Genomic DNA, 25,604 nt, shown 5'->3' on the forward strand with positions numbered 1-25,604 from the left:
TGTTTTCCCCAAATAACAAGACAGAAAAGAAAAAAATGGGCTACTTAGTTAACATGGTGCTAAGATGTTCCAAGAACAACAGATTAAATGCTTCAAAACAAGATAAATGAAATCTGGCTTCAACAGGTTGATCTGCTGATTAGAATGTGAAGACATGTTTTGTTTTTATTTTAGAGAGAGAATTGGCTTGCCAGGGCCTCAGCCACTGAAACTGTACTCCAGACTCTTGTGCCACCTAGTGAGCATGTGTGACCTTGTGCTTGCCTCACCTTTGTGTGCGTGAAGACATGTTTATCTGCTCAACTCAATGGAGGTCTTTCCTCCTTGAACATGCATTGCTGTGCTTCAAGGCCCCGTTCCTGCTCATGTTGGGGAGTAGAGATGTAGATGTGAGAATGAGGCTTATGTTGGCAATGAGTTCCTGCCTAGGGTAGACCTTCATGGCCACCTGGGGCTGTCTTTGGCTACAGGGTCATCAGAGTCCCCAGGAAGCTTGGATGATGTGGACATGATTTCCTAAAGTTTTTAATAGAGATGCCATGGTTTGACCTTAAATGTGCCCCACAGGTTCATGTGTTAAAGCTCTGGGCTCCAGTCTGTGCTGTTCCTGGGGGTGGAGGAAACTTTGCGTGGTAGGACCTAATGGGAGACAGTGAGGTCCTTGGTGTGTGCCTGTGGAGGGGATATTGGGACCCAAGCCTCTTCTCTCTCTGCTTCCTGGCTACCATGAGGTGAGCAGCTTTGCACCCTCCATGATGTTCCGTTTCATCACAGGACCAAAACCAAGGAAGTCAGTTGACTGTGGGTTTGAAACCTTTAAAATGAAGATAGAAGACTTTTCCTCATTAAAAGTTGATTTTCAACATTGTGAGCAATCAAGGATGCTGCCATTCAAAAGCAACCACCCTGACAAGATGTACACACCAGTGCAGCAGTGGCCCACAGCCTCTGTGCGTAACCAATGGCTTTCTAGTTGGCTAAGAGATCTGCTCAGTGGAAAGGAACCCATAGCTGGAATGGGGAACGAAGTCAGAATCCTATAGAGACCAAGATTATAATGTCCATTGACAAGCCCCCACTGGTTTTTGGCCAAAAGAGGGGCTACATCTATATATATATAAAAAAAAAAACAACCTCTAAATTAACAATGCTTATCCCATTGAACCTATGCTGATCTCACTCTTGATTAAAAAACCGGTTTTTCTTTTTCAGAAGGCAGTGAGAACTGAGGACAACCAAAACCTAACAAGACAAGAACAGCTAGCTGACTCCCTGGCAGGAGATGAACCGCCCCGCACATCTCAGCCAGGGCCCGGGAGAAACCAGAGGAGCTGGTGAGACGAGCAAGAGGGCTGCCTCCATGCCAAGTCTGGCCACCTGAGCCAGGGTAAAGGAGACAGACACTGAGGAGACTCAGCGCCACAGCAGAAGTCCAGAAGCTGCTGAGAGCTCAGTACTGCAGTAGACGAAAAACACACCCACCAGGTTTTTGTTTTTGTTTTTTGGGTTTTTTTTTGCAATTTTGCAGAAGAGGGGGTGGAAAGATTATAAGAGCCACAGGTTGGGAGGGGATATCTGGAGACATTCCTCCCACCACAGTGACCGACTGCTGCTCTTACAACTCATAATCCCATGGGGAACACCAGCAACCCCATAAGAAGGGCCCTCAGCAGAGTGGGGGCGGGGAGGAGGGAAATGATGGCACCAGCACATGATGTGTCTGTACAAAGTACACACTTAATAAAAAAACAAAAGTTGATTTCCCCGGGGATGGAAAATGCCTGTCACACAAGGCTGAGGAGAAACAGGGTAAAGTCCTTCATGCTGCTCCCTGTCCCCACACGGCCACAGCAGACCCTGCTAATGGGGCACTCTTGATTAAACAGACAGAAAACACAGATGGAGGGACATACAAACAAGTTCAGAAGTCCTTGGCTAACAAAACTAATGCTAGAGTCAATCTCAAATTTTTTTTTTTCTAAACCTTGTACCCAGTGAGCTACTACGGAGCCCACTGGAGTAGACTTCACAAGAGAAATCCTGTTAGCTGTTCCTGGAATTACCAACAAAGTGTCTTGGGCTTTGATAGATCTGCGTCAAGCCAGGCTCATTCCTTACCATTTAAAAGATTGCTGTCATCTTAACCTCAGTTTCCCATCTGTAAAATGGGAATCACAAAACTACCCCCTTATAGTTATGCAGATAAACAGAGACCGTGAGCAGAAAACTCCTGCAACAGTTACAGGTCTCAGTAAGTCATCTTTCAAGGCTGCCCAGGAGTATTGTTTTAATTATTATTTTGTTCACTTGAATTCAGAAGTATGAAAATTTAGATTCTTTAAGCTTAGAGAGAATAATAAGTTGGATTCATGCTATGATGCTTTTAGCCATTCAAATACTTTTTACACTTTCCCAGAAAGCCCAGAATTTTTTTATGTTATCTAGTGAAATATAAATGGAAATGCCTGCTCTGATTTGGGTTCATTATAAAAATGAATTTGAGAAGGGGATGGTGGCGCATGTCTTTAATCACAGTTGAAGAGACGGAGGTAGGAGGATTGCTGTGTGTTCAAGGTTAGCCTGAGACTACATAGTGAATTCCAGGAGAGCCTAAGCTAGAGCGAGACCCTTCCTTGAAAAAACAAAATTAAAAAAAGGAAGTTGAGCTAGAGAAATGGCTCAGTGGTTAAAGGTACTTGCTTACAGAGCCTGATGTCCTGGGTTCAATCCCCTAGTATGCATGTAAAGACAGATGCCCAAAGTGGCACATGCATCTGGAGTTTGTTTACAGTAACAACAGGCTCTGGTGTGCCCATGCCCTCTTCCTTGCAAATAAATGAATAAATAGAAGAAGTCTTTGAGGTCAATGTAATATGATAATTCTCCTACCCATCCAGAGTTACCTTTTGCATCAAGCTCATTACTGTGCACACCAGTCCCAGAAGCATGTGGTATCTCACAGATAACAATTGTGTGTTATCTACACTTCTGAGCAGCTGTGTTTAAGGGACTGTGGGACTCAGGAGCCTCGTGATGAAACTGCATCCTGTGCTATCTGGTTGAAATGAAAATTATACACGTGTACATACATACGTGTATGTATGGTTATGAATACCTGGAAAGGTACATTTCATCAATCAGCACTAAGTCACATTACCTGCTGAAATAGACCAGCACCGTCTCATGAGTTGGAGTTGTCTGGATATTGCAGTTTAGTTGCAAGTAGACCCACGTCAGTAAGGTTTTCACAAGATGAAACTCGCTGAAGGTGAACAACCTGGTCAAAATAAAACATGGAGAAGAAATGTTGGGAACAGTGAAAAAACAAACAAACAAGAAAAACGCAGTACTTGTAAGAAACCAAAGTTAGAAGTGAGTCTGGGAATGAATGAGGTTATGCCAGTCCTGACTCTATAGGTCTCCAAGAGGGGCTAAATAACGTGTTCAAGGTTACTCAGTTGGTAAATGACAGGGTTGCACCCCAAACTTCAGCAGCCCGACACTGGGCCTTGCACCCACTCTACTGCTACGAAAGTGGTATCCTTGGGCTGGAGAGATGGCTCGGTGGTTCGAAGCTTGCTATACAAGCCTAGTTACCAGGGTTTGTACCTTCAGCGCCCATGTAAAGACAGATGTGGGTCGTACAATTCCAAATGTGCCTACAGCAGCAGCAGGCAGAATTGGGAGACTCCCAAAGCTTGAAATCCAGATAACCTGAGGTTTCTGGTGGTAAAATAAGCAGAGAACCTTTCTCAAACAAGGCGGAAGGCAAGGACCAACAGCCCAGGCTGTCCTCTGACTTTTACATGCCGTCTGTGACACACACATGTGTTCTGAAGACATAACACATGAATTTTAAAACTTAATTCCATGTCATAATACTGTGAAGTTGACATTAATAGACTTTTTTTTTGGTAGCTGTGGAGATTTGTCCTGGCCTTATGTTTATTGAATATTGTTGTTTTGTTCGTTGTGACTGTTTGCCTTAATTTGGACTTTTAAAACAGTGCACAAACTATACTTAATCCTGATGACTGAGATTTTGCAAATGCCTCACCCCTTCAGTTTTGCACCCAAAGTGAGTGCCTTACTGGCCTCACCTGGTCCTGTCCTGGCCTAAAGTGGCGCATGACTAATGACTAAGGTATCCCAGGTCACACGGTCCTGTGCTCACATTGGGGCCGGGGTTAGGAGCCTCTTGAGTGCTGCTGAGCTGTCCTGCAACTGTGACTCCTCAGCTGTAAGAGACCCGGACAGCAGCTTCCCAGAGGGCAGTGCCAAAGACCAGAGGAGGGGCACATGGCATGAGCTTCTGACGGCCGTTGTAACAGACTGAATGGACGAGGACAGCACAGATCTACTATATTCCTGAAGGTCAGGAGTGCAAAGGGGTCTTTCCGGGAACTGATCCAAATGTGAGGACTGGCTCCTCCCAAAGGCTCTTGGGAGAATCATTTTCTGCCTTTCCTGCTGTTTAGGAAGTTCTCTTTCCCTGGCCCATGGCCCCTTCCTTGATCAGTCCAGAGACAGTCTTCTGGTCTCCCTCTATTTCTGATGCTGTTGATCAATCTGCACATAGGAAGAATCTTCCTGGTGATTATGTCGGGCCTGCTGGTTCCTCCCATTGGGAAATCAGGCAATTAGCAACCTTCAGTCCACCAACTTCATTCATTTCTTTTGGTTTTCCAAGATAGGGTCTCACTCTGGCCCAGGCTGACCTGGAATTACCTATGAGGACTCAGGGGGATTTCTTATTTATTTATTTAAGAGAGTGTGAGAAAGAGAGACACTATGGATGCACCAGGGCCTCTCTCCATTGCAAATAACTCCAGATGCAAGTGCCACTTTGTGCATCCGGCCTTATGTGAATATCTGGGAATCAAACCCAGGCGGACAAACTAAGGACTTTGACCACAATGCCATTTCCCCAGCCTTCTGCCTACAACATCTCTTCCCCTTTGATATACCCTGTAACACATTCACAGGTTCTGGAGACAGGGATGTGGACATCTGTAGGCCCATTATTGTGCCCAGATAAAGTGCTACCCATGGTTTCTGGCCGTGGCATTGCACTCAGCCAGTGGAAGCTCTTACTCAATGGACAGTGGAAGGTTCTGGCTCCAGAGCCCACACTGTAGCCACAGCAGCCAGCAGCCTCACCTCAAGAATGCATGTGCCAGGGACACTGTGGCCACCTAAGGTCCCGTTCATAAGCTTCTCTACCAGCCTCTGCTGGCCTGATTGCCAAAGGAGCGATGCCAACATTTCTGGTCTCTGGCCGTGGACAGGGCACCTGACTGTGAAATGTGTCACATCCCGGTCATCCATCACCTTCAGGGGTCATCGTGGGTGGAGACCAAACGAAATTGTGTTTTGAAAGGGCAATGGAAATGTCACCATCCCATCTCTCATCCCGTTAGTGGACCAGTAGAACTGTCTGGTTCCTCTTACTTGGTTTTTTAGGCCACCTACCCTTGCCCAGGCCTTGAGTCTGGCCAGACAGGACCAAGTTGGTCACTGTCTGGGCTGCAACAAGGCAGGAAAGGGAGCCAGCACTTCACAGAGCCACTGGGTGCTGTGTACCCCCCACAAAGAACCTCATTCGCGGGTCAGGGACACTGTGCAGCTCCCAGGGAAGACTTGACGTTTGAGGTCCTGAGGTCTTGAGATCTTTTCAGGGAGGGGTTTACAGCAACAAGGGGAGTAACAGGGCCTCGTGCTAAATACTTTAGTTCTGATCCTAGTACTAAAGGAAAGCGCTTTGCCTTTAGGTCAGTATCACTCCCAAAAGCATGAGCACTGCCACCCCCACAACAAGTAACCCCACCAAGGACCCTGTACTGCTCACGCCTCAGGGCACTTGTGGGTGACCACTGCCATGCAAGTGCTGTTTGCTCTTCGGGGGAAAAAAATAAATGCCTTCCACAAGACACTGACTTTTTTTTCTCACGACAATGGATTATATAAACAATGAACTTTCTTTCTGAACACAAACCATAGGGAAAGCCACACCCACACAAGTGGCCCATGAGCGAGGACACGGGTACTGCCCTCTTTGTCAGAGCAACAAACGAACAAAAGGCCTTTGGGGAAGAGATGCAAGCAGATTCCTGTGTCTCTTTTTCCACAGAACCCTGCACTGCGCAAAATTAAAATGCTGATGACAGGCACGGCATCTACTGTCACAGAGCACAGGGCTGGCATCAGAGTGAGGGCAGCACAGTCCCACCACCTGAGGACACTTGCTTGAAGTTGAAATCTTCTCAAGACAACCTACGCAGTATTTGCATATATAGTAAGCTTAATCGCATGACTGTATGCGCACACATTCCCAACAGCTGTCCACTTATCTTTAGGAATGGAATAGGACGGAAGAGGAGAGGTGATCTGCTTTGCTGGTAATATTTTAAATATATTTTATTTTTATTTATTTATTTGAGAGAGACAGACAGAGAGAGGAAGAGGCAGAGAAACAGAGAGAATGGGCACGCCAGGGCCTCCAGCCACTGCAAACGAACTCCAGACGCATGCGCCCCCTTGTGCATCTGGCTAACGTGGGTCCTGGGGAATCGAGCCTTGAACCAGGGTCCTTAGGCTTCACAGGCAAGCGCTTAACCACTAAGCCATCTCTCCAGCCCTGCTGGTAATATTTTATTTCTTCACTTACAACACAGTGTTATTTGTTCATTTGGGAAGTTGAATATATTTGTGGTTTGTATAATCTTCCCGGTCATATAAATAATTCTAGAATAAAATAATGGTAATGGACAGGGAGTGGTAGGCGCACGCCTTTAATCCCAGCACTCAGGAGGCAGAGGTAGGAGGATTGCCGTGATTTTGAGGCCAGCCTGCGTCTACAGAGTGAGTGCCAGGTCAGCCTGGGCTAGAGTGAGACCCTGCCTCCAATAAAAAAAGGGTAAGGGGGCTGGGAGGATGGCTCAGTGGGTAAAAGGGTGAAATGCTTGCCACCGAGTTTTGATCGCCAATGCCCACCTAAAATTGGTGGTATGGGGCACATGCCTTTAATCCCAGCCCTGAGGAGGTAGACAAAAGGACCTCTGGGGCCTGCTGGCTGGCTAGTGTGGCTGAGTTAGTGATCTCCGGGTTCACTGAGAGACCCTCTCTGAAAAATAAGGTGGGGAGCAATTGAGGTAGAGATCCTGCATGGACCTCTGGTGTCCGTGTGCATGAGTGTACTTCTGTCGGTGCATCCCTCCCACACATACAGACATGCCAGGCATATACACACTCATGTACACACACACACACACACACACACAGAGAGAGAGAGAGAGAGAGAGAGAGAGAGAGAGAGAGAGAGAGAGAGAGAGAAAATCAAAAAGAGAAAGAAGTGGCAAGATCATTTTTGCAAAAGGGCACCATGCACAGCATATTAGAAGGCTGGTAATACCCATGGCTTGGAGGTCCCTCCGACTTGGGCTCAGCTCCCAGCTTTCCCACAGCCAGGGCTCTTTGGCTCATCTCTTCACTTCCTGTCATGTTCCTTTCACAGGTGAAGACGCAGGTGTCGGTACCCACCCCTGTCGTGCTGCTGAGGGACTGAGTCAGTGTGGACAAGCACCCGGTATTCTTTCTACACCTGGTACTCGGTAATTGGTGGGCATGGTTCTCCTTGGCCAGCGAGAACCGCTGGCTGCAAGGACTACACTGAGACCGGGGGCCCACGCCGTCACAGGGCAGGCATGAAAGGAATGACAGGGGTGTCTTGTTTTTTGGAGGGTGCACTCCTGAGGTCATGAGCCTTCCTAGATCACAGACCAAAGTGGGGAGGATTGGAAACAGAGGGACTGGAGGCCCCTGTTGCAAGGCAGTCTTCTTACAGATGGGAACTTGGAAGGACCTTGGGGGTCTTCATCCTCCTACGTCTACAGGGAGCTTAGCTTGCAGGGAAACAGAACTTGGAGGGAAATTTTCATAAATTCAAGTTACGAGAACAGGGTCACCAGTAGTGACCTCAACAGAGAGAATTAACCAAGAACCAAATGCCTCGGCAAACAAATTAAACCCAGGGAGGGAAGGAAAACAGTGTGTATTTGTGCAGATTTCAACCCCAGGTCGTTTACAATGTGGAAAGCAAAATCCCCCAAAACAATGAGGTCAAAGGGCCTTCAGACAGGAAAGGCGGAACGAGCCTTGGCTGTAGCGCCTCCAGGAGAAGAGCGGATTCCAACCACGTGCAGCCACAGGCCCAGGGGTCAGGGGACAGTGGGAGGCTGGCAGGTCAACCAAGTGGAGCTGAAGGACATCCTGCTCCTGACCTGACGTTTGACCTCTCAGGATACTCCAGACCCCACTGAGCTCTCCCCTAGTGTAGGGGTGTCTCGGCTCCAGGATGAACGATGGAGGGGTGCTATGTCAGGGGCAGGAAGTGGACCCTGGGGCCAGTCTAGGCCCTTCCTGCCTACTCGCCAAGCCTCTTATCGCAGGGAGGATAGTGTGGCTTTGAGGAGACTGAGGGCGTTAGTATACGCAGAACGGTACATGCCCAAGGTGCTCTGCTTCATGTATGTGGCTGTGTATATGTGCAGAGGCCAGAGGTAGACGTTGAATGTCTCGTTCTATCAGTGATGCCCTCTCACTGAACTTCAGAGCTCTCTGATTGGGTTAGCAAGCTCCGAGGATTCCCTGCCTTCACCTCACAGTACCAGGAGGCCAGGCACAGGTCCTGACAAGCCACAGTGTCTATGCCTAATGGGGTCCGAACTTGGGTCCTTAGTCCTGATGCGTGTGCTCTAAGCACCTGAGTCACTGAGCCATCTCCCCAGCCACCAAGGGAGGATTCTTGATCAGGTTGGGGCAGTGGTCCCAACCTCACTTTATTATTATTTATTTATTTAAGACAGACAGAGAAAGAGAGAGAAATAAAGGAAGATAGAGAGAGCAAGAAAAAATGGGCATGCCAGGGCCTTTAACCACTGCAAACAAACTCCAGATACACGAGCCACCCTGTGTATGTGGCTTATGTGAGTACTGGGGAATTGAACCTGAGTCCCTAGGCTTTGATGGCAAGCTCCTTAATTGCTAAGCCATCTCTCCAACTCAAGATATTTATTTATTTATTTGAGAGACAATCTGTATATCAGGGCCTCTAGCCACTGCAAACGAACTCCAGACACATGTACCACCATGTACAACTGGTTCATGTGGGTTCTGGGGAATTGAACCTGAGTCCTCAGGCATCACAGGCAAGCACCCTAACTATTAAGCCATCTCTCCAACCCCCAATCTCACTTTAGTAAATGCCCTAACATGAGGATCTTCAGCGTGGTTACATGTCTAACAGGTGCCCCCCTTCCTGCTCCCAATGCCTCCCACCTCCCATAAGCTGCAAGCCAGTGACCACTGGAGAACAACTTAAAGTGACGTGGGGTGGCCTGGGATGACAGGAGTCCTGGTCACATCCCTTTGCCTACGTCAGGGCTGTGGGTCAAGGACGTGACCCTCAAGCAGAACAGGCCTGGGCCATCTGCACAGATGCCGCCTGTGGAGGGCCAGAGGAACAGGACCCAGTTTCCACTTTGCTCATGTCTTCCGAGCCGTTGAGTCTAGACATTTGACATGCGATGCTTCTGAGCTGTTTTCTTGCAAGTGAGCTTGTTGTCAGGCCCGTGCCATGACCAGCGTTCCGGTTGTGGTCAGACGTATTTTCCTCTTTTTCAGGGAAATGCAACCAGGGTGGGACAGCTCAGCCTTTCCAAGGGAGGGATGGAGTCACGAAATGTCTCTCGATGCCATGTGCACACGCTCTGCCCTTTTGTGCTCTTTGCTGTGCCGCGGGAGGGCGGGGCAGGGGCAGCAGTGGGGAAACACGGGCAAGCAGAACGGAGTGACTCGGGGCCTGTCAGGGTGCTTGCTGCTCTGGGTCAGGGGCTCTTGGAGGGGTTCTTTTTTTTATATAGTTTTTTTTTCTCAATTTTTATTAACATCTTCCATGATTATAAAAGATATCCCATGGTAATACCCTCCCTCGCCCCCACTTTCCCCTTTGAACTCCATTCTTCTTGGGGGGGTTCTTAATGTCCTGCCACCCTCTCGCCTCCTTTAGCATAAAGGCAATCATCTGGCATGGAGAAAAATCTTTCCAGATTGAAGAGCACTTTCTACCTCATAACCACGACTAAACATTTGTTTTCTAAGATACCACTTCTCTCTCTCTTTCTTCTCTCTCTCTCTCTCTCTCTTTAGTAGATTTTAGTGTCTACTCTTGAAACTCATCCAAAAGAAACATACCGTTGGAAACTGGCACTGGGTGCCAAGAGCCATTTAAAGAGTCCCAGAGGAGGCTGAGGAGATGGCTCGATGAGCAAAGTGTCTGCCACATGAGCAAAAGAACCCAAATTCAGATTCCAGCACCCAGGTAAAGCGTGTAATTGCAGTGTTAAAGAGGCAGAGGCAGAACCCCTGAGTTGCTGGTAGTCTAGCCGAATTAGTGAGTGCCCAGTTTCATGAGTGATCCTACCTCAAAATAAATAAGTAAATAAAGTTAGAAGAGTGATTGAGGAAGATGCATGAGGTCAACCTCTGGCTTCCACACACATTTGAACATACACACACACACACATCACATATGCATGCAAACAAATAAATGAATAGAATCACAAAGAAACTTGACAATTACATGCAGTGTGTTATCCTAGGATAAATCTTGAAGTAGAGGGAGAGATAATGCTACTGGGAACTAGTATTGTGTTGATGGTATTAAAGCATCATATCAATAGTAAATTTCTTTCTTCTTTTTTTTTTTTTAGAGAGAGAGAGAGAGGAGAGAAAGAGAGAGAATTGGCACACCAGGGCCTCAGCCACTGCAATTGAACTCCAGACACTTGTGCCACTTAGTGGGCATATGCAACCTGTGCTTGCCTCACCGTTTTGTGTCTGGCTAATTTGGGATCTGGAGAGTCGAACATGGTCCTTAGGTTTCACAAGCAAGCATGTTAACTGCTAAGCCATCTCTCCATCCCAATAAGTGTCTTTTTAAAACATATTGTATTAATTTATTTATTTTTCTTGAGAGGGAGAGACGGGGGGCAAGGAGAGAATGGGTGCACCAGGGCCTTCAGCTGCTGCAAACTCCAGACACATGTGCCACCTTGTGTATCTGGCTTTATGTGGGTACTGGGGAATTGAACCTGGGCCCTTTTGCTTTGCAGGCAAGTGCCTTAACCATCAAGTCATCTCTCCAGCCAAATAATAGATTTCTTGAAGTTGACACCTAGCTTGTCATTATGGAAAGTTCTTGTCCTTAGGAAGTCATTACTGGTTGCATTCTTCCGTGGCTGTGTGCCAAGACTGTGAGGCCTCGGAAGTTACATGTGTTTCGCTCAATTGCAACCTCATATATATTCAGCTTCAGATGGTGCACGTGGATGTAAGTTGTCACAAGTCAAATACTCTTTGTACGGCTCTTATATTTTTTAAGTTTGAAATCTTTTCGAGTAAAATATTTTAAAATTTTATTGATTTATAAGAGAAACTGAGAATAGGTGTGCCAGGTGCCCAGCCACTGCAAACAAACTCCAGATGCATGAACTACTTTGTGAGTCTGGCTTCACACGGGTACTGGTGAATTGACCCCTGAGCCATCAGACATGTCCCATGGGCATGGGCTTGCATCCAGCTATCAGGAAAAGTGGGGAGTTGGGAACCATGGGTAATGTCCAAAGGTATGTAAGCGTGTGGCCACCCCAGCCCTTCCCCACCACCCGCTTCCCCCCACGCCACCCCGGGTGTATGCGGCACCCCAGAACTGGCTCTGACCTGGGGGAGCTCAGCACCTTTTGCAGCAGATGCTGAGGGATGTTCCGGAGGTAGATCTGGGTCCCCACCAGCGGGACCAAGTTCATCGCCAGCCACTTCTCACAGGCCATGATGAGCTGTTCTTCCTTGTACTGAGGAGGCAAAAGTGAAGGCCTTTGAGGAGCAATGGCCAACTCCCAGCCCCTCTGCTGGCTTCCAGGGACATTCCGCGTGTGCCCCCTCACCATCACCACCACGTCAGCAGCCCAGATCTTTCAAAGAAAACAAGCAAATTACAGCACGAGGTGCTTGAAGCCCTGCACTCCATTGATTTCAGCCCACCCTGTGAAGTAAGCTCCCTAGACCGTATTTCAATGGAGAAAGCGAGGCACAACGTCAGGTTGCCTGACGCTGCGGGCTAGAACCCCGGGGCTGTCAGTGACCAACCACAGGCGCCCTGGGGAGCCCAGAGCCTGCTCCACACCCATATTTTCAACAAGAACGAAAGAACAGGGAAGGTGAGAAAGGCTTCCCGAGCCAGGGACCCTGGAAAGCATCATAGTATGTCTTTCGTGTCCTCAGGACAGAGGGTCTCTCCAGAGCTAAGGACTTGCTGAGAAATGTCAACCACAATTCAAAGATGTTACCAAGAGTGACTCTGTAAAATCACAGAGTGACAGTGAGGACCACATGGTTCCTTGACAAACAGACATTAAGAACGTTCCTGTATGTAGTTTTAAGGCCATCGTGATACGCTGGCTGTAAGTGAACTGAATGTTACCCTGCAGCGAGTTCGTGACGGTGTATGAGCCACGGGTCAGTAGTGACTGTGAGTGAGGAAGTGGAGTCAGGAGGCCTGAGGCTGGGACCCAGTGCTGCCTCAGCAGCTGATGAACCCAAGTCATCCCGCCCTCCTTTGGTCGTGACAGCTGGAGTGCATTTGTTCTCACCATGGACTGGGCCCGTGTGGGACAAGATCTCATGGCTCTAGCCAGAATGTCTTAGGAGTCCTGTTTCAGTAAGAAAGGCCTTCCTGCTAACTTCCCCTGAAAGCCTGAAATTAAGGCCTTTTAATGGTTTTGTCATTATTCATGCACTTTTTTTTTTTTTTTTTTTGAGGTAGGGTCTCACTCTAGCCCAGGCTGATCTAGAATTCACTATGTAGTCTCAGGGTGACTCGAACTCATGGTGATTCTCCTACCTCTGACTCCCGAGTGCTGGGATTAAATGTGTAAGCCACCACGCCTGGCTCATGCTCATTTTTTTTAATGAAATGGATTTTTTTAAAAACAAGTAAGGCTGGAGAGATGGCTTAGTGGTTAAGGCACTTGCTTATGACGCCTAAGGACCCAGTTTAAATTCCCCAGTATCCACAGAAGCCAGATGCACAAGGTGGTACATGCATCTGGAGTTAGTTTGCAGTGGCTGAAGGTCTGGTGTGCCCATTTTCTCACTATCTCTCTCTCTCTAAGTAAGTAAATACATATTTTTTTTTAAAAAAAAGAAAGAAATATAGGCTGGGAGATAGCTCTGTGGGCAAAGTTCTCTTGCAAGCATGAGAACCTGAGTCTGACCCCCAGTACCCACATAAAATTGCTGGGTATGGTAGTGCTTGCCTGTAATCTGAGCACTAGGGAGATAAAGATGTGAGATTCACTGGAGTTCACAGGCTAGCCTAATTGGTGAGCTCCAACCAGGTCAATGAGGCCCTGTCTTTCACATAGGTAGACAGTGTTTCTGAGGATGGCATCTAAGGCTATCCTCTGATGCACATATCTGAATGTGTACCCACACACACTTGCACCCACATACATAGGAACATGCATACACCCACTGATACATTCTACATATGCACATACATAAAAATAAATTAAAAACACTTTCCAGATCAAACATTCAGTTTTCAAAATTAAATATTTTTTTATCCTTAAATTGGTGCCTTTGAATGGATTTGTTTTGGAGCCAGGCCTGCCTACTGGATGAGATCCCAGGATTTGGAACCTCATGATGCTCCTGAACCCCAGGAGCCACGGACACTGCCCAGGTCCTCTCACCTTGCAGCCGGCCAGGTAGAAGTTCTTGATTGTGCTTGGTGTGAGCCTGCACATCATCATGTTTACACACCTGGAGAGAGAGAGAGAGAGAGAGAGAGAAAGCTGCTGATCCAGAAACACTTCTAGGTATTGTCAGAAAGGGGGGGCTCAGAGACCTCTCACAGGGAAGGGAGCATTGTTTATGTGCATATTGTCCCAAGTAGGCCTGTTACAAAGAGCTCTGGGCTGAGCGAAGTTAAGTCCAGAGGTCAAAATTCTTCAGAAGGTAACAAAGCAGCCTCCATCCCAAGGAGAAGGACTGTTGGTGAGAGCCAGAACAGCCAAAGCTGTCTAGCTGAGGCTTAATCTTAGCCAAGATGGCTGTGGTGTGCTCTCCTGCCCAAGGCATTTTCTTTCCACAGAGACCTTCCTGCCTTGCTATTTAGAGGCCTCAAATGCTGCTTCTCTCTGGGCACAAATGGGTTTCAAGAGCAACTTTCTGATGAAAATCTCATCTTTCTCATAGCTAGACCTGGTTCATGTGGTTGAATTACTCATTAAAGTTTGATTTTTTTGGGCTGGAGAGATAGCTTAGAGGTTAAGGCATTCAAATGTCCCTGCTCACATACACGCATATGCACATACATGCAAATACACACACATATGTGTTCACTCACATACACAAAAAGTTAAAGGATGAGATGCCATAGGAATGTAGAAAATGGGGGAACAGAACCTAGTGTGACTAAGTCAGAAATTGATAGGAAACTAAAAATGTGATATTGAGAACCTGCAGTTGTGGGACAAAGAATTGGTCAGGCCAGAGATTGAGAGACCATTACTCCAAGATAAAATAAATAGCAAGTCCCAAGGCCCTGCAGCAGGAGAGGCTACAGACCATGAAGTAACGTTAAGTGAGCAGAGCTCATATATGGTGTCAGAGGACAAAACCGAGGCAGTGATCTGGGGGTGGATGGTGCCCAAGGTTGTCTCTCTAACATCCACACACCTTCACATGCATATCTGCCCACACATGAGCACACACACTTATGAGCCTGTACACACACCTACACACACACACACACCTACACCTACACACACACACACACACACACACACAGAAATAAGGTTCAAGTCCAATCAGGGATACACATCAGGGTCCTGCCCTAAAAAGCAACAATAGCAACAAAAGAAAAACAAAAACAGAAGACCAGGCTGGAGAGATAGCTTAGCAGTTAAGGCACTTGCTTGTGAAGCCTAAGGACCCAGGTTCGACTCTCCAGGTCCCATGTAAGCCAGATACACAAAGTGGCACATATGTCTGGAGTTTGTTTGCAGTGGCTACAGGCCCTGGCATGCCCATTTTTTCTCTCTGCCTCTCTCTCTCTCAAATAAATAAAAAATATTAAAAATAAAAAAAGCACACTGAGGCTTGAAGAGGTGAAATATCCCTGCCCTCAAACTGTACTGAACTGAATCCAGAATTCACAGAAAACGAATACACTACATTATACCATGTCCATCTTTAGGACTTTGTTGGCACAGTGATCACACACCCCTGAATAGAAGAAGAAGGAACAAGATATTCTAGAAAGATGCATCCCACTAAGTATTTTCTATGTCATTCATATCCAGGTGTGTCCAACCTATGGCCCATGGGCCATATGCATCCCAAGAGAGCTGCGAATGTGGTCTAACATGTCTGCAGATGACAACATCATGTCACAGTGCTGAAAGGTTGGGCACCCCAGTAACCTTTCATGGGCATTAAAACATGGAGGACATCACAGGAGGCTAAAAGAGGGTATTTCTAAGAAATGCTATTCTTGTCATAAGTACCATTTGTACTTGAAATTAACTATACCCTACCCATAATGTTCCATTTGGGAGTTCTTGCTATTCACTCTGCATGACTTGACTCATTTCCTGTATTTTGGGGACTGTTGGGCAGAAGGTCTCCAAAGACAGCCACCCATCTGCCCCTCTTTGTCTCCCTGGCATTCTAGAAGAAACAAAACAAAATAAAACAAGAAATGGCTCTGGAAGTTGCAGAGGAGTGGAGAAAGGTCTGATTAGATAAGTAAACTCCATTTGAAGAGGGCCACGGACGGGAGAGGTCCAAAAGGAGCACGAGACAGTACAGCCACCTCATGGGCTGGGGTTCTTTGACCACTGGGCCCTGGCTGCTCTGTTCAGAAACCTGTGACCCGAAGCAAGTGGGCCTCACAAGACCCCAGCCTTCTCCCATAGAGTTAGCTCAAATAAAGGACCAATGCCCGGGCTGCAAGGAAGTGAAGGCTCCAAACCCCTTCAAAGAGCTGGAAACAGTGCCTGACCATGGTCAACGTGCTATCTCAAAGCATCCAGCTGGCATTCCCTGGTCCCCAGTAAAGTCCTATGGAGCTCTGAGCCACACTTTGTGACTTTGTGGGATAGAAGAATGAAGCACAGGAAGGCAAAGAGGCAGCTGACTGTAGGTAGGACTAAACACACCACACACACACACACACACACACACACACACACGCACGCACGCACGCACGCACACGACTGCTTGGACTCTGACGAAAAGTCCCTTCCTAGGAGTATGTGGGAGCCTCTGACCCAACCCCTCCAGGCTGCTTCCCTACGGCTGAAATGCTGGGCGGAGTCCGTCACGCCCCCCCCAAGCTCTCAGTGTCCACAGCCCAGGGCATCCAGGGCCCAGGTGATACCTCGAGGTGTGGAAGCCCTAACACTTGACACCCATTTCTTTCAAGGCCTCCAGGTCTCCCTGACCTCTCCCACGCACACACTGACTGGGCACCCAGTTTTACACTGCAGCCCAGCCCCAGAAGCTTTGCCCCAAGTGGGCATTGGGATCAGTAAGTAATCGTGCTTTTGATCATGGCATTTTTTTCCCTTCAAAAAGATTTGCAGCGACTGTATATGACATTCATAACAATAAAATTATTTATAATAAAACAAGGCTGTGTCTGGAATGAGCCGAATAAAACCTGTTCACATGTGTTTGTTTACTGAATGGAGAGAGATTGCTACTCCAAAATGAACTCAGGTGAAATTGATTAGCAAGCCAGCTTCAGGGGTCCCTGTAACTTTTCGTACCTGCACAATCTCTGCCACAGAAGCATCCCCACTTGTAATTCATTCCTGTTAGCCAAGAATCACTTGGCTAAAGTCAGCACCTCTAGAGAGATCTGGGGGTGTAGCTCCAGTGCAGAGCCCTGAGGTTGGCCCCAGCACCAAATAAGCAGTGCATGGTTACTGTGTGACTGTAAGCCAAGCACTTGTAAGGTAAAGGCAGGAAATCAGAAAGTCAAGGTCAACCTCAGCGACATGGAGAGTTTGACCCTGTCTCAAACAAAACCCCCAGCAACACGGAGTGTGTAAAACAAGCACGGAGGCTCACGTGAGTTGAGTCTTATCCCTTTCTGGGTTCTAAGTCATGCTTAATGCCAAGGGATCCCAGGAGTCTCCACCCAGGGAAGTGGAATGTTCTATGAGACAGGACAGGAAGGACATTCCTGGTTTTGCTAGGGCTGACCCCTTACCTTTGAAACAAGCTGTCGAACTGGAGGATGTGAGCAGAAGCCATCACCCCCAGCACGTTGTCTACGTTCATCTCCACGTCGGTCATGTAGAGGTTCTTCAAGGCCAGGGCAAAAGCTGTGGAGGTGGCAGTACAGGGACCGTCAGCGTGGGTTCTGTGCAGGGACTCTCTACACCTCCGCCCACAGCTGGGCGGGTGGAAACGGAAGGATGAGCTCTGACCTAAACGCAGACCCCATTCAGGCAGGTGGCCACTTGGACCCTGGTTCCCTACAGAAGCTGAGGATGAAGGTAAGGAAGACTGAGCTCTGCTAGAAGGACCGTCCATTTTTGTGTGGGGGTGCATGTTCGTGTGGGGGGGGGGCACACGAATGTGTGAGAGAGAGATGTGTACACGGGTGCAGAGGTCGATGGTAGACATCAAGGGTCGTCCTCAGTGGCTCCTCACCTTAGGCTTTGACACAGGGTGTCACACCGGACCTAGAGCTCACCCATCTGGCTAGACTTGCTAGCTAGCAGGTGCTTGTATCACTGTATTCAGTTTGCAGTTCTGGGGTGACAGACACATGCCCGCCACGCCCAGCTTTTATGTGAGTTCAGGGGATCCAAACTCAGGGCCTCATGATCGAGTGTCAAGCCCCTTGTTCACAGAGCCATGTCCTCAGCCCCAGAGTCCTCCTCGGGGTCTGTACCCTGCATGGCTTCAAGGGTGAGACATCTCAGAGGTCTCTCCTAACCTGGCATCCATGGCCCCATGGGAATCTGGGCAGAGTACAAATGCAGGTGGTTAGGCTTGTCTCTCTAACGACGGAGTTTATAAGGGAATTCTGTCAGAGTTTGGGGAATTGTGAAAAAGCCAAGGAAGAGTTAAGGTAATGCGATGGTTCCGGAACCAGACTGCCTGGACAGGGCCCAGATGGATGTGTCTCCTCCAAGTGCAGCACGTTCCCACATAGTGCTGCTGCGTTGTCACCATGTGTCCTGAAGACAAAAGTCTACGCTGGGGCCCGAGGGCTTTCATTCCAGACCTACCAACCATAGGCCTGTGGCATCACATGATGTCAATCACATTGCATTAGCCTCGGTGACTGTGGCTGGGAAGGATGGGGACAGCATGAGAGAGCCTTCTGCTACTGGAAACCAGCCAGTGGAGGAGGGAGGAAGATGGGGAAGGTTAGGTGTGTTGAGAAGGAAGGAAGGGCAGGCCCCGGGACAGCCCCATTCCCTGCAGGTGTGAGCTCAGGAAGTCTGGGTCTGTCCAAGTGCTCTTTGGGAGCCTTCCTCCTTCCCCCGCTTCTCCAAGTGTCCCTGCCCTCTTGTCCCTTCTTCCTCTCCAGTTTTGGGTAAGGAGCATGCATCCCTTGTTGCTGATGTCTACTTTGACTCTGGAAGGACTGTTTCATACATTACCAACTTTGGTGACAGCCGGATCATTGATCTTCAAGGAAATGAATATCTTCTTCAGGGGGGACTTTTCTTCGGTCGTCCCAGATGGCTGAGCTAGTGAGGGAAGTCTGGCGTGAATACGCTGGGGGAGGTTCTACCACCCTTGGCTCAACCTGGGTCTTGGCATGTGTCAACCGCATCTAGTTCCCTTGCTTGGTAGATGCATTTTAAGGCCAGCTACTCATTTTGAAATCATTTAAGATTCGTGAGGAGCTGCAAAGTTGTGCAGAAGAGCCCGTGTGTCCTTTGCTTCCTCCATAACATCTGCTCATTGCCCAAATGGGTGAGTGAATGCTTTCCCAGCACCATGACTGATTATTATTTGCTCTCTCTTCCCACTACTCTGTCTCTTTGCCACTAAACTCCAGGCTGTGAGCAGTTTGGGGACCTGGGAACCAGAGGCAGGAAAGGCATCAGATGGGCACTCAGGATGAAGGATGGTTGACTTGATGTCTACATAGTGACTCTCAACACTTTTCCCCACAGGTCTTCGAACCAGGAATCCTTCTTGCTGAGGACTTATGGAGGAATGGATGGGAGCCCAATTCACTTCTAGCCAAGCCCATCCACTAGGGAATGTTCTAAACTGTGGCTCTCAGGTCCCCAGGGTCATCCCTTGTATGTACAGAAGCCAGAGCCCCACCCATGGCCCCAGGAACATGGCCTCCAGCTTCTTCCCACTGCTCTGCTCCACACATCCCAAACTTGCCTCCTCTGGGACTGTTCCCCTGGGTACTGTGTCACTCCTTCCCCGTGTTTCTCCTTCATCAGAGGTCTAACCACTTGTCCCAGTTTCACAGAGCCCTTCCCGGGCCCTATATATGGGGCAGTTTACCTTGGCTTGATTCTTTTGAAAAGACCAACTTACCACGACCTGCCGTTACAGTAGTCTGGGGCACTGGTTACCTACTGAACAGGCACCTGGCACCTGCGTGGTTCGCACACACTGGTGCTTGATAAATAGTATCTGAATTGAGGATGAATAGATTCCAGCACCAGTGAGCTCAAGGTGGCAGGTAATGAAAAATGACACAAGTCGGGAACTGAAAAGTATGTCATGGGCTGGAGAAATGGCTTAGCAGTTAAGGCGCTTGCCCGCAAAGGCAAAAGACCAAGGTTCAATTGCCCAGGACCCACATGAGCCAGATGCACGTGTCTGGAGTTCACTTGCAGCAGATGAAGGCCCTGGTGTGCCCATTCTCTCTCTATCTGCCTCTCTCCCTCTCTTTCTCTGTGAAATGAGTTAAAATTCATTTTTTGAAGTACATCATGTTGGAGAAAAATGATCCAACACAGGTCCCCTTTCCTTAGGTCCCTTCACAATCCTCTGGCACTTGGCTTTGCGCAGACTCTCACTGGGCCACCTTCTGAATAGTAGGTCTTGTCCCCAGCTCAGGTTCACCTGCCTCTGGGGCACCACAGCACAGCCTCCCGTGTACATCGCTGCCGGCCACCCCCTCCACTGCAGGGGGTAGGAGACGCACACTGAGCACCGGCGTCCGGCGCACCGCAGGCGCGTGTGGACGACGCTCTTTACCACGTGCTGTCGTCAGTTTGGTGTGCCTGTCTGTCCCCTAGATGGCGCATACCCAGCCCAACGCCTGGCTGAAGCAGAGAACCCAGTGTCTGTTGAAGGAAGGAAGGTCAGTAGCTCAACCTTTCCTCCAGGTTCAGTGAAATGCCCGCGTCAACTAACCATTCCGTTATGTGACTCTCTACAAGCAAAGCCCTCGTCGTGTGCTGAGTAAAAGAGAGCGTTGTCTTTCGGATTTCATCCCAGAGAACACACATGAGGGCTGGAGGGATGGCTTAGCAGTTACGGCATTTGTCTGCAAACCCAAAGGACACAGGTTCAATTCTCCAGATACACAAGGTGGTGCATGCGTCTGGAGTTTGTTTGTAGTAGCGATAGGATGTGCATGCCCTCAATCTCTCTCTCTCTCTCTGCCTCTCTAGAGAGAGTGAGTGGGCGCACCAGTGCCTCCAGACACTGCAGACGAACTCCAGATGCATGTGCCCCCTTGTGCATCCGGCTAACGTGGGTCCTGGAGAGTCGAAACAGGATCCTTTGGCTTTGCAGGCAAACGTCTTAACCACTAAGCCATCTCTCCAGCCCTAAAATAATTTTGTTTAAAAAGAGACGTACCTCCCTTTCCACTGGCAGCCTCTGTTTGCCTTCCAATGCCCTCACTGTCTAGGTCACCAGAGCCTTTGTCAGTGGCCTGGTCCATGCTCTGTTCTCTCGCAAGTTATGAAGAGCAAAGGCATCATGAGCAGGGGCTTGGCTGCCATGCAGGGCTGCTCACACTTCCGGCCCAGTCCGAGCTCCGTCCCAGGCAGAGCCCCACCTGCAGCAGGAAAGACTGCAGACACGGCACGAGGCAGCCTCCGGGAACCCAGCTGCCTACCCGGATCCAGAATGGTGGTGCTTTGCTGTGAATCCTGGAAATGAAAGGCAGTCCCACCCTGACCAGCACGATGGCTGGCTTTGGGGACCATGACACCTGCTTATAAGTCAGCCTAGGGTGTGTCCAAGCTGTTACCCAGGGAAGGCATTAGTGATGTGGCTGGAGAAGACACACAGGACCAGTAAGAGGAGGCTGCTGAAGTGATGGGCTTCCTGCTGGTCCCCGTTCCCCATAGGGAAGGGCGGCCCAGAGATCCTTCCACCCTCCCACCGGGCCCTGTTTCTATGTTGCTCGATGATGTAACCCGAGTTCTGTTTGGAAGGAGGTAAGGTTATGATGAAAGAAAAGGAAGAGACAGGGAATGGAAGGACAAATACATGTGTACATGATGTCTATCTAGCATATGTACGTAAACAAGGCACAGGTTCCGGAGGTATCCTTCCTTCCAGGAAGTTCTTCATAAGATTCAACACGGGGATGGGGGGCTAAAGAGATGGCTTAGTGGTTAAGCGCTTGCCTGTGAAGCCTAGGACCCCGGTTCGAGGCTCGATTCCCCATGTCCCATGTTAGCCAGATGCACAAGGGGGTGCAGGTGTTTGGAGTCTGTTTGCAGTGGCTGGAGGCCCTGGCATACCCATTCTCTCTGCCTCTTTCTCCCTCTGCCTGTCACTCTCGAATAAATAAATAAACAAACAAAATTTTTTTTAAAAAAAAGATTCAACACAGCCCATTTCCTCTTTTCTAAGAAGGAGGACGTGGAGCCAGGCGAGGTAGCATACAACTTCAGACCCAGCACTCAGGAGGCTGAGGTAGGAGGACTATAGAAAGTACTTGGTTAACCTGGGACTGCAGAGTGAGTTCCAGGTCAGTCTGGGTTAGAGAGACTTGATTTTTGTGAGGATGATAACTGAGATGTGCTGAACATACACTATGTGCCAGGCATTGTTCTAGAAGTCTCCCCTAGGCTCCAAAGTCACATCACAGCTGAGGGAACAGGGGTTCAGTACATCACACACTGACACCACAGACACTCATTCCTCATGATCAGAGTGACAGCCGTGTGCCAAGTTGGAGGGGGGGGGTCTCAAGTCTGAGGGCATGTGGGGCTCCGGGCCTGGTCCCCTGGGAAATTACCTTTCAGAATCTTCTTCAGCTCTCTTGAGGGGCTTTTTGTGTCATGCATCAGGGCTGTCAAGTAAAGTCTGGCCAAGGTCTCAGACTGAAATATCTGGGGATGATGGAGCTCCCACTTGAAGCCTAGGCACTCGAGAGTCACGTCTGAGGAGAGAAACGGGGGTGGGGGGTAGTGACAGGCCCGCAGCATCAGTGACTTCTCTGCCCAGACGTGACCTTCTTCTGCCTGTGTTCCTGCGTGCATGTGTTCATGTGTTCGTTCATCCATATGTTCATTAGCATGTGTGTGTGGGTACGCTTGTGTGTGCAGCTGTGTTTGCATGTGTGTGTGTGTGTGTGTGTGTGTGTGTGTGTGTGTGTGTGTGTATGCACGTGCACGCATGCATGTGAAGGACAAAGGTTGACATTGGGTGTTTTCCTCAATCATTCTTTTACCTTATTTTATTTATTTATCTATTTATTTTTGATGACAGGGTCTGTCATTGAAGCTGAGACTCTGGTTCAGCTAGACTTAACGAGCCAGCTGGTCCCTATCTCCAACTCCCCAGAGAGGAGACCATAGGCATGAGTGACCATTTTTACTGGGTTTTACTGGCATTTTTACTGGGTCCTAGGGCTCAAACCCAGGTCTTCATGTTTGCAAGGCAAGCACTTTCCCAAGTGAGCTACCTCCTCAGCCTGGGCTCTTCTCCATGTCACTAATATTGCTACTCACCAGTTTATGATATTGTTTCATGCCAAGGTGAAGGAACTGGGTTCACATCTCAAATTTTGGGTCACCCCGGGTGGTCTGATGATACTGGATTAGAAAACAAACCCACACAAACCGAAGGCTGACAAGCAGAAGCAGCATTACAAACAGAGCACACTCCCTCACTGGATGGCAGCATCAGCTTTCAAGACGGCCAGTGCATGGCAGACATCACTAATCAATCCTACCGTTCTTCCTCCTCACCGGGAGATACCCTCAGGCCACTTTTCCGGGTCAGAGTTGACAGGTGAGAAGAATTATTAGCCTTTCCATGGAAAAGAGGCTGGCCTGGATGCCAGGCAGCCATTCTGGGGGGTTCATCTCCTGAACGCTCCTCTAAGAAGCTGACTTTGGGCTGGGGTAGAGCTCAATGGCAGAATCTTGTCCAGCAGGCGTGAGCTCGTGAATTCAGTTCCCCAGCACCACAATCAAAACAAAAACAAACAAACAAAAAACAGAAAGAGGGTTGGAGAGATGGCTTAGTAGTTGAGGCGCTTGCTTGCAAAGCCAAAGGACCAAGGTTCAATTCCCCAAGACCCACGTAAGCCAGATGCACAAGGTGGCGCATGCACCTGGAGTTTGTTTACAATGGCTAGAGGCCCTGGTGCACCCATCCCCCCCCCCGCCTCTCTCTCTCTCAAAAAAAAAATAATAATAATAGAGCTGGCAGTGGTGGTGCATGCCTTTAATCCCAGCACTTGGGAGGCAGAGGTAGGCGGATCACTGTGAGTTTGAGGCCATCCTGAGACTCCATAGTGAATTCCAGGTCAGCCTGGACCAGAGTGAGACCCTACCTCAAAACCCCAAAAATAAATAAATAAAATATTTTTAAAATAGAAAGATAGAAACATAGCTGACCTTCTCATTTTCCTTACCAGGCTCAATAGATCCTTTTCCAATTCTGATTTATATTCCTAACTCAGAAAAGTCTTCTTGGGTTAGAGAGATGGCTTAGTGGTTAAGGAGCTTGCCTGCAAAGCCTAAGGACTCATGTTTGACTCTCCAGGTCCCTTGTAAGCCAGTCACATAAGGTGATGCAAGTGTGTAAGGTCGCACATGCCCATGGCACACTCGTCTGGAGTTCAATTGTAGTGGCTGGAGGCCTGGGCCTGCCAATTTCTCTCTCTCTCTCTCTCTCTCTCTCTCTCTCTCTCGCATTAAAAAAAAAAGGCTTGGGCGTGGTGGCACATGCCTTTAATCCCAACACTCAGGAGGCAGAGGTAGGAGGATCACTGTGAGTTCAAGGCCACCCTGAGACGACATAGTGAATTCCAGGTCAGCCTGAGCTAGTGTGAGACCCTACCTTGAAAAACTAAAACTAACAAAAAAACAAGAAAGAAAATGAAAAGTCTTCTTGGACAAGTGTCAACATGGATGGATGGTCAAGTCATGACTGGCTAAACCCCAAAGGGTCAAGGAATAGCTCCCGGGCTAGAGCATGCACAGTCTTCTCATCTAAGGAGCACTGATTGGCCTCAGCACACCTGGAAACTTGTGCACTGAGCCTGATTTTGCTCATTATGCATTGGCAAATGTTTACAGGAGCCTGTGACACGTCAGATTCTGTGGTGGACCAGAATTGCAATTCACAGACCAGTGATCTGCCTATGGCCTGGCTTCCGTCCGCAGAGACACAAGGGGCCCCTGAAGTCGGCTGCCTTCTGATGGAACTGCCCGGCGGTGAGAGCTTACCTGCCGGCCCACTTTGGATGTCATCGTTCTGGAAACTCTCAGAGAAAAGCTTCTGGATTTTTGAAATGCATAACCTCAAGGAAAAATAGAAAGGGGAGATCCACGACTTAAAGCTTCAGCCGCCACAAGAGGTGTGGGCGAGTGAGCGCTCTAAGTCTCGGCGTCTCCATTAGGACAGAGCTGGGGACGGGGCTGGTTCAGGAGACAATCTCCCCAAATCTTAAATCTTAGCACAAGATGGGATCCAGGTCTTTTTCTCTTCTACCTACATCTTGCCTTTACCATTATCTTGGCTGTGTGACCTGGGTGCCTACTTCTCCTATTATTACCATCCAATTTTATGATAGTGTTTTTTAAGCCAGGGGTCAAAAACTGGGTTCACATCTCATGCTGGCATATGTGTCCCTAAAGTATCCGTCAGTCACCTTGTCATGTCTCTCCCTTTGGAGGGTTTCCTCGGGTCAGCATGGATAACCCCAAACCCCGGTTCCTGGTCCAGGTTGTAGGCAGGACTCACCAAGGAGATATTTGGGCAACCTCCCTGATGAGTCTCTGACATGAGCATATTTAGTACTTATAGCAGCAGGTTTCTTTGCTAGAACAAAGCACCCGGCCGAAAGCAGCTTATGAGATCAAAGGGATCGTTTCGTTATGGTCTTGAGGGGCATTCACCATGGCATGGCAGAGCAGAGGCTGGTGCCCCTTTAGTCACATATCTGGGTGTCTAAGTTCTGGGCTTGGCGCTTGGAAAATAACCTCAAGGTGGGCCCTCAGGACACACCTCCTCCAGCAAGGCTCCACCTCCCAAAGGCTCTACGAGCTGGGGACTGATTT

At 48.7% G+C, this 25,604-nt stretch overlaps 1 protein-coding gene across 1 annotated transcript in view; it reads right to left on the reverse strand.

Moving 5' to 3' along the window:
* The window catches only part of Btbd16 (BTB domain containing 16), a 51,251-nt gene that overhangs the window by 18,096 nt on the left and 7,551 nt on the right, over nucleotides 1–25,604 (reverse strand). Inside the window, exons 4-10 of the mRNA XM_045141768.1 lie at nucleotides 24,771–24,844; nucleotides 22,328–22,471; nucleotides 18,750–18,839; nucleotides 17,342–17,456; nucleotides 13,812–13,881; nucleotides 11,779–11,909; nucleotides 3,158–3,277 (exon numbers count right to left, since the gene is read on the reverse strand). Coding sequence (XP_044997703.1) covers nucleotides 3,158–3,277; nucleotides 11,779–11,909; nucleotides 13,812–13,881; nucleotides 17,342–17,456; nucleotides 18,750–18,839; nucleotides 22,328–22,471; nucleotides 24,771–24,844 — 744 coding nt within the window. The remainder of the gene's footprint in view (nucleotides 1–3,157; nucleotides 3,278–11,778; nucleotides 11,910–13,811; nucleotides 13,882–17,341; nucleotides 17,457–18,749; nucleotides 18,840–22,327; nucleotides 22,472–24,770; nucleotides 24,845–25,604) is intronic.

The sequence above is a fragment of the Jaculus jaculus genome, chromosome 1, assembly GCF_020740685.1.
Source record: "Jaculus jaculus isolate mJacJac1 chromosome 1, mJacJac1.mat.Y.cur, whole genome shotgun sequence".
NCBI lineage: Eukaryota > Metazoa > Chordata > Mammalia > Rodentia > Dipodidae > Jaculus > Jaculus jaculus.